The sequence below is a fragment of the Sinocyclocheilus grahami genome, unplaced genomic scaffold, assembly GCF_001515645.1.
Source record: "Sinocyclocheilus grahami isolate Dianchi unplaced genomic scaffold, SAMN03320097.WGS_v1.1 scaffold809.1, whole genome shotgun sequence".
Classification (NCBI taxonomy): Eukaryota; Metazoa; Chordata; class Actinopteri; order Cypriniformes; family Cyprinidae; genus Sinocyclocheilus; species Sinocyclocheilus grahami.
Genome location: NW_015505988.1, coordinates 19,478 through 28,390, shown reverse-complemented (window position 1 = coordinate 28,390; position 8,913 = coordinate 19,478). Strand labels below are relative to the sequence as shown.

Below are 8,913 nucleotides of genomic sequence, written 5' to 3'. Positions count from 1 at the left end.
TGTGATCATTTAACCATTATCATGCAATATTTTATTTATCTTGTTTATCATGGGTCACATAATATGCTGTCAGATCACAAGCCTGATTTGGGCCACATAATCACTGGACTGATCTGGGCCACACTCCTCCCACCAGCAATCGGCCCTCATGTTTGCCGTGATCCATGATGTGCCATCTCCACACATGGCCTAGCTCTGGCTGAAAGGGTACCTGCCATTGCCGACAGAAGGCCAGCAGTTCCAGCTTGAGGCCACATTTGGGCCAAGATCGATTGCTATGTGGGAAGGGCAACAATGTTCATGATGGAACATTGCTCTTAGGGCCAACCTATACATTGTCTTTATGTTTGAATAACTAAAAAACAGACTTTCACTTTCTATGGTGAGAAGTTCAACATTTTCAGTTTACATTGTCTCATATCACAAATGCTATAAAGTCCTACTGCAGTCAAGCTTGCAATTTCTATGCTATTAAATAAAAGTATGTAGACAAATTTTGTAACTTGCATGCAATTATGGCATTATTTTTAAATAAGTGTTATGGTGGACAGAGGATTAACCAACGGGCTGTGTAACACTGAAGGGCCAAATGAAAATGCCATAGCTACGCAACTGGTGCTTAAAGGAAAGATCATGGATTTGTTAAAATACAAAAGGGTGCTTATTTGGTCATGTCAATATAACTGCACAAGTAGCCAAACACGCACACACACACACACATGTTGTGTTTCCATGTTTTATGGGGACATTCCATAGGCGTAATGGTTTTTATACTGTACAAACTGCATTTTCTATCGCTTATACACCAACCCTACACCTAAACCTACCCATCACAGGAAACTTTATGCAGTTTTAGATTTTCAAAAAACTTCATTCTTTATTATTTATAAGCTTGTTTCCTCATGGGGACCTATCCTTGTGGGGACATTTGGTCCCCATCATGTGATAAATACAAGGTACACACACACAACTGCCATGATTTTGACAAGTAAGACCTGTTCCTGAATCAGCATATTTTATTGATCCTGTCTGAAAATATAGTCCCTCTGGCCCTAAACCTAATTTAACCCTAAAATCAGAGGGAAATGAGGGGTGGTGAACAGTGAATAGCACAGATGCACCTAAAGCATAATGTGAAATCAACATTTGAACAATTAATTAAACAGCCTACAAATAAAAATAAATAGACACATTTGTAATCTTTCACTTAAAACAAGTTATTATTTATTTTTTTCATAGTTGCAACGCTATTTGCGGTCTCGCAGTGTTGCTTTGAGCATGATTGGTTAATCTGACCATCACTCAGGAATCTAGCCAATGACTAGTGAGTGTGCCGTTTTCACGGTTAAATTTGAAAAAACACTGTTGCAGTGTGTGCCGCTGATCGGCGTCTGCAGCAGTCTGCTTCAGTCGGTTCACTAGTAATGGCTTTTACATGGATTATTTAACATTTGACTGTTTAATTCATATTTTGAGCGAGTTTAGGTAGTGGGATGACGATTGAGAACAAATAAACGCGAATATGGACATAGACTTCTCAACCCTCTATGGACACCTTGGCAATTGAATCGCCATTGGCTAATAAAATTTTGGTGACCCATACTTGGAATTAGTGCTCTGCATTTAACCCATCCAAAGTGCACACACACACACACACACGCCGTGAACAGACGCCCGGAGCAGTGGGCAGCCATTTTTTTTGCTGGGGTGCCCGGAGAGCAGTTGGGGGTTCGGTGCCTTGCTCAAGCGCACCTCAGTCATGGTATTGAAGGTGGGAGAGAGCGCTGTACATTCACTCCCCCCACCTACAATCCCTGCCAGTACGAGACTCGAACCCGCAACCTTTGCTCCACCCCCCTACAATCCCTGCCAGTACGAGACTCTCTAACCATTAGGCCACGACTTCCCCTATACTATACTATACTATACTATTCTATATTATATATATAACATTCATTTTGCCATTAATTGTAATAATCCAGTGAGATTTTTGTCTGACAGCAGCCAGTGCTGCATACAGAGATCTGATCTGATCATCATCAGTCTGTCTGGAATGACATGAAGAAACAGAACAAACTGAGACAGACTCAATCCCTAAGAACTGTGGCAGCGTCTCCGAGACGCTTCAAGAAACCTACCTGCGAAGCTACAGTGCTGTTAAAAGTTTTAGGCACTTGTGTAAAAATTCTGTAAAATGGGAATGCTGTCAAAAATAATGTCCCATAAATAAATTTTCTTTATCAATTAACTTCTGTTAATTAAATTAAATCAACATTTGGTGTAAGCATCCTTTGCGTTTAAAGCAGCTTTTGCCCTCGGTGCACTTGGGCATAGTTATTCAGGTAGCTTTGCAGGTAGGTTTCTTGAAGCATCTCGAAGACGCTGCCACAGTTCTTCTGGATTGAGTCTGTCTCAGTTTGTTCTGTTTCTTCATGTCATTCCAGACAGACTGATGATGATCAGATCAGATCTCTGTGTGCAGCACTGGCTGCTGTCAGACAAAAATCTCACTGGATTATTACAATTAATGGCAAAATGAATGTTATGAACTGATATTTCCTACTGACACATTACAGCAAAAGATAGAAATAATTGACGTAAAACCATTTTTTAGCTGCTGAAAATACTAGCGTTCTAATCATTTTGGACACCACTGTATATGGAGCCCACAGCAGTCAGTAGAATATTGTGGATTAATATAAAACTTATGTGGAAAATACAAGATACAAAGCTATCAGCAAACAGCACAAATTGTTTCTTTCTCTCAAAAGTAAAATTGACCTCATCAAGAGAGTAACCCTAACTGATAAGATAGAAATGCAATTTTTAGTTATTGAATTCCTCCTGGGGGTTCTGAAGAACTGTTTATGAAGAATTCATTAATGCAAATAATACTAGTGTTCTAATCATTTTGGACACCACTGTATATGGAGCCCACATAAATCAGTAGAATATTGTGGATTAATATAAAATTTATGTGGAAAATACAAGATACAAAGCTATCAGCAAACAGCACAAATTGTTTCTTTCTCTCAAAAGTAAAATTGACCTCATCAAGAGAGTAACCCTAACTGATAAGATAGAAATGCAATTTTTAGTTATTGAATTCCTCCTGGGGGTTCTGAAGAACTGTTTCTGAAGAATTCATTGATAATGCAAATTTACATCTGAATAATAAAACTTTTAGAATCAATCTTGACAATCTTGTAGACATATCGGTTTTGTATTTCTTCAGTTTTAAAGGACTAGTTCAGTTCCAGAATAAAAATGTCCTGATAATTTACTCAACCCCATGTCATCCAAGATGTTCATGTCTTTCTTTTTTCTGTCCAAAAGAAAATTTAGGCTTTTGAGGAAAACATTCCAGGATTTTTCTCCAGGAATGTTTTCCTCAGAAACGTTAATTCTTTTTTGACTGAGTAAAGAAAGATATGAACATCTTGGATTACATGGGGTGAGTACATTATCAGGAAATATTCGTTCTGGAAGTGAACTTGTCCTTTAAGTTGAATATATTTAATTCGACATTTTGATGAAACTGTTCTATGTTCTTCCATCAGTACAGTATTTTAAATGTAATTGTGCTGTATTTCTTATTGACCTCATCAAGAGAGTAACCCTAACTGATAAGATAGAAATGCAATTTTTAGTTATTGAATTCCTCCTGGGGGTTCTGAAGAACTGTTTATGAAGAATTCATTAATGCAAATTTACATCTGAATAATAAAACTTTTAGAATCAATCTTGTAGACACATCTGTTTTGTATTTCTTCAGTTTTAAAGGACTAGTTCAGTTCCAGAATAAACATTTCCTGATAATTTACCGAAGATGTTCATGTCTTTCTTTTTTCTGTCCAAATTTTTTTTTAGGTTTTTGAGGAAAACATTCCAGGATTTTTCTCCAGGAATGTTTTCCTCAGAAACTTTCATTCTTTTTTGACTGAGTAAAGAAAGATATGAACATCTTGGATTACATGGGGTGAGTACATTATCAGGAAATATTCGTTCTGGAAGTGAACTTGTCCTTTAAGTTGAATATATTTAATTCGACATTTTGATGAAACTGTTCTATGTTCTTCCATCAGTACAGTATTTTAAATGTAATTGTGCTGTATTTCTTAAAAAAAAAACTGAAATGTAAAATTTAAATTTGATATGGCATTTGTACAGACTTTGTATTTTGTTTTCCAAATAAAACGTAATTTTCCATCTTGAGCATGCTTTGACACTTTATTGAAGGTTTTTGATTGTAATGATTTGTAAAATAACAGTGTTTCTCTGTAGAACATTTAGTGCTTTCATTGTAATAATCTAGGAAAAATCTGTAAAATAAGGGTTTTACACTGTAAAAAAAAGTCCAAAAAATGGTCAAATGACTGGCAGCAACAAAAACTGTAAAAACTAAAGTAAATTATCATAATTGAAACAAGGAAAAATCTATAAAAGAATCTGCCAGTCATTTACCATTTTTTACAGTGTATAAGTGGCCCTCAGAGAACAGTACAAAATCATTTTAAAAGGCAGCCTGCAAAATAGAACTAATACTTTTAAAACATTTTTTTTTAAATCTTGGCTTAAGTAAAGCTTAATGGTATATATTTCTACACACACCATTTTTCTATTTTACAGGTTGGAAGGTCACTGTGAATAATCCTAGTAATGAACTTAATGAACTTGAAATTAAGAATAGAATTAATTGAAATTGGATTTAATTTCATTGTGAATTGTTCTGAATTCACAAAAATCATTCATGAATTGAAAACCTATGAATCATGAATCGAATCTTGTCTGTCTACCCAGTCTAAGAGTCACACCAATACTTATTATTAATTTGCCCATATTAGTAAATAACTAGAAGAATAACAAAAACGGTAAACTATTTGCATTAAAAACCAGTGTATTTATGAAAACAAGACAAGCAACGAAAATAGAGATTTTTTGACTATACAAAACGAACCCATAAAAATTAGAAAAAAATAACCAAATATCAGAAGGGTTCAGTAAAGAACCTCACATACCTTCTTTATAATCTGAGTCAATTTGTTTTTTGATGTCTCCCTTCCATTTGGTTAGTTTGCTGGATGTGACAAAAAAGGTGAACAAAGCTCCAAAAAAGCTCATGTTGGCCATGGTAAGAACAAAGCCAACCAGCATCGCTGCAAAGAGATGAAGATTTGTTAATTTGCAATTTATTAATCTAGTCACAATATCATCAGTACAGTCCACAGCTGATGAATTAATAAAGTTGATGAATCTGAGGTTTGGTGTTTAAGGCCACGTCTTCATTGTTTTCCATGAGTGTAAGCACATCAGTGGCGCTGAACTACGAAGGCTGTGCAAATTCCTGCTGCGCCACAGAGCACCACTCACATAGTTTTTCATTAAATTACATAATATTTGTCCCAAATGACTTTAGGCCAGCAAAAATGTTGTATTGTTTATTTGTCAGCAAAATGTTTTCTTTCTGTGGCTTAAATAAAGTCTGTATGCATCATCTAGCGAACTATATAATAATAATATAGAGCACCCTTTCTCTTTATATTTGCCGTTTTTTCAAACACCTAACTTCAGACTCATTCTTGAAGTAAACTTTTGCCTGTTTGGTGATTAGATTAACTGTTTTGGACTGCCGCCTTGAATTGAACGTGGCATGTCCAGTGTGTGAGATCTGTGAGTTGTCCTAGCTGTGATGTGACACTGCGTGGTGTTTCTCGTCTGGTGTGTATCTCTATTTTGAGATTGATGCAAGAGCCTAGAGGAGATTTGTGTCCACGCTTTTTGGTTTTGCCCTGACTTGTCTGAATTTTGGTAGAACATATTCTTGTGTTATTCACACAAATTGGATATGCATCCTCATGTTGATTTCACTCTTTTTGGACTTTTGATCTGACAATTGCATTGCCGCATTGTCAACTGTCAAACTGTTGATGGAATGGAAATGCACCTAGCTTTCATGAATGGCTGAGATGGTTGCTTTCCTTAAATGTGGAAGGATTTGTTTTTCCAAGATCGGTGCTTCTTAAAAAATGGATTGGTATCCTCCTCAAGTAAATTCCTCCAAAAAGAGTAAAGAAAACTCAATACTTGAAATTCATTATGTATCCAAAAAAGGATTACATGCTGAGATACTAGCAATCTTCTTTTATTTTTACAAGTGCAAAAAGTGTTCCTCCTCAAGTAATCTTTTAAGAGCTGAAGATGTATAGTGCATTTGTCATATACAATCATTTTATTTTGTCTGATTTTTTCCTGATTTCCTATGTACTTTTTGTAGATAATGATAATGGACGGTTTTGTTCAGGGTGTTTAATTAATGCCATAATCTGCTGTGTATTTGGTTAGGATTAATTAGTTTAGATCAGCTTTTCCCAACCCTGTTCCTGGAGGCACACCAACAGTACACATTTTGGATGTCTTTTTTATCTTTTCAGGTCTTGGAGCCTCTAGTAATGAGCTGATGAGTGGAATCAGGAGTGTTTGATTAGGAAAAGCTTGAAAATGTGTACTATTGGTGTGTCTCCAGGAACAGGGCTGGGAAACGCTGGTTTAGATTGTTGAGGGTTTTGTTTTTGGTTTTTTAAGAGCTGCTTTGGGACATATTATGGTAGATTATCCCATTACAACCTATAACCAGGGTTGGGAGGGTTACTTTTAAAATGTATTCCGTTACAGTTACAAATTACTTCATTAAAAAGTATTCAGTAACGTTTATTTTATAAAAGCACAACGTTTTGTTGATATTGTGAGTGCACACAAATAAAAGTAGACCCTTTACAGTTCCGAATGATGGATTACTCTTACTTTTATGAGCAAAAATGACGGCGTATCCACTGAAAAAATGCAAGTGATTGCGCTGGCGCCTCAATGTCCAGCAAAGCGCGCTTTAGCTTCCACTCTCCGCACAAACTATTGGATATAGTGCACATTTAACGTTTAAACATTGTTATATGCTTGAACTGTTTTATATCTATAGATTTTCTTTTAGGCAAGTCGTGATGATTTGAGAAGGCTAAATTGATCAAACATAGGCTCACTGTCTGCCGCTGGCCGCTTGGTCGTTACTTTAAAAAACAAAAACTTCTCCAAATGTTTTTCTTAAACATTAACTTAATAAAAAACTAAACGAAATATAGCCTAATCACTTTGCCATTGCATACAAAACTGAACTATTTCAATAGCTGAAACAGTAAGCTGTTTTGGGAATAGGGGAAAAAAGACGGGCTCGGGCCGGTAATACTGATAAGCTGTCGGACACGGGCCGGGCTAGGTACTATATTTGAGGCCCGTGCAGGGCTCTACCAGGAACTATGATGAAACAGCGCTAAATAGCGTTATGTCAAAATACTCATTTATTTCATTTTAAATTAAACAAATGTAATCCTGATAGTATTCCCACTTTTTACAAAATTTTACTGTAATCTGAATACTTTTGTTTTTTGATGTAACTGTAACGGATTACAGTTACTAGATTTTTGTATCCTGATTACGTAACGCCGTTACATGTATTCCGTTACTCCCCAACCCTGCCTATAACAAATATTGATGTGACATTAAAATGACCCACAAGTCCATCTCAACTTCAAAATATATTCCTCACCTCCTATGGCACCACCATGATCAAGATTCCTACGTTTAAAGGCTCGAAATGTGATGAAAAGAGGGATAAGCACTGAAAGCAGCCACCGCCATGGAGATACTGGCTGCAGAGTACCTGCAAAACAGCATTTTATATGGAATGAACTGGATATGAAAAGTCAGAATCCTATGACTTTTACATTAACTTAAAATGTTGTTAATTAACGTGACTTTTCCAGGCTTGTAAATGACATTTTTATAGGAATATGGGAACCCATGCTGTTTACAATTTCAATTTGCTTTCAAATCCAATAACTTAAATGAAAAAATGCACAATTATTCAAATGGTTCAAATGATGATTTTGCACTCAGTGCACCTTGTATAAACATGCACTGTAATTATTACATTTAAACAAAATCTTTGTAATACACATTTGTAATACAAACTTTGTTGTCATGATATTTGTCACAATAAACTCAATATACTTTTACTACAGTTTTCAATTTTCTTCTTTAGTAAGTAAATCTAAAGTTGTTAAAAGTGTGCCTGTATGTGCACAGTAACACACAATAAATAATAAATAGCCACATTTTTATGTATTGGGACATCATGGCTATGTCTGAAAGCTGCAAGGACACACAATGTGTGTATATATACAAATGTATAAATACATTTTTATCAATTTATGTCAGTTTTTTGCGACACATCTTATACCACAATTTTTTGATGCCACCTTTTTTTTTAAATAAGTATAGTAATCTCAAAATATTTCCTTGGTTATTTATTAAGTTCATTTAAATTTGCTTTCATTAGAAGCCTGTCTGAAACCAGTTTCCAGAGGAGGCCCCTTCATACACATACACTGACTGACTGGGCAATAAGGCTGGTTTCACACACAGCCCTTATGTATTCATATACGACTAAGTAACTCCATAGACTCAGAAAGTGAACTCTCACCATAATATGTGCTGGCAGTTATGGACAGGACCCAAAACGATAATGAAATCGCCAGTGTGAAACACAGCACGATCATATACGCCATAATCCTGATGTAATCTTTGATGAATATACCATCTTCAAATTGCATGTTCATTGAGGAACGCAAAGCTATTGAGAAAATTGGACAGAATAGGGTGAAATGTCAACCACGATATAATAACTGTATTAAAAAGGATTGTTAATCCCACTTTTACCTCTCCCTTACAAAAATCTATCACGCAAATTTTCAGTACATCACCTTAGAAACATGTATTGTGGGAAAAAATAAAATACTTATTACTTCACTTATTTTTACTAATTTGTAATTATCAACCATTTATTACCCACATGTATTACAT

The 8,913-nt window shown here is 35.5% G+C and overlaps 1 protein-coding gene across 2 annotated transcripts in view; it reads right to left on the bottom strand.

Moving 5' to 3' along the window:
- tmem19 (transmembrane protein 19) overlaps nt 1-8,690 on the bottom strand; it is a 17,868-nt gene extending 9,178 nt beyond the window's left edge. For both annotated transcript variants that reach the window (XM_016246719.1, XM_016246720.1), the window contains exons 1-3: nt 8,534-8,690; nt 7,598-7,711; nt 5,019-5,156 (exon numbers count right to left, since the gene is read on the bottom strand). In XM_016246719.1, coding sequence (XP_016102205.1) covers nt 5,019-5,156; nt 7,598-7,711; nt 8,534-8,669 — 388 coding nt within the window. In that variant the 5' untranslated portion in view covers nt 8,670-8,690. The remainder of the gene's footprint in view (nt 1-5,018; nt 5,157-7,597; nt 7,712-8,533) is intronic.
- Nucleotides 8,691-8,913: the final 223 nt, after the last annotated feature.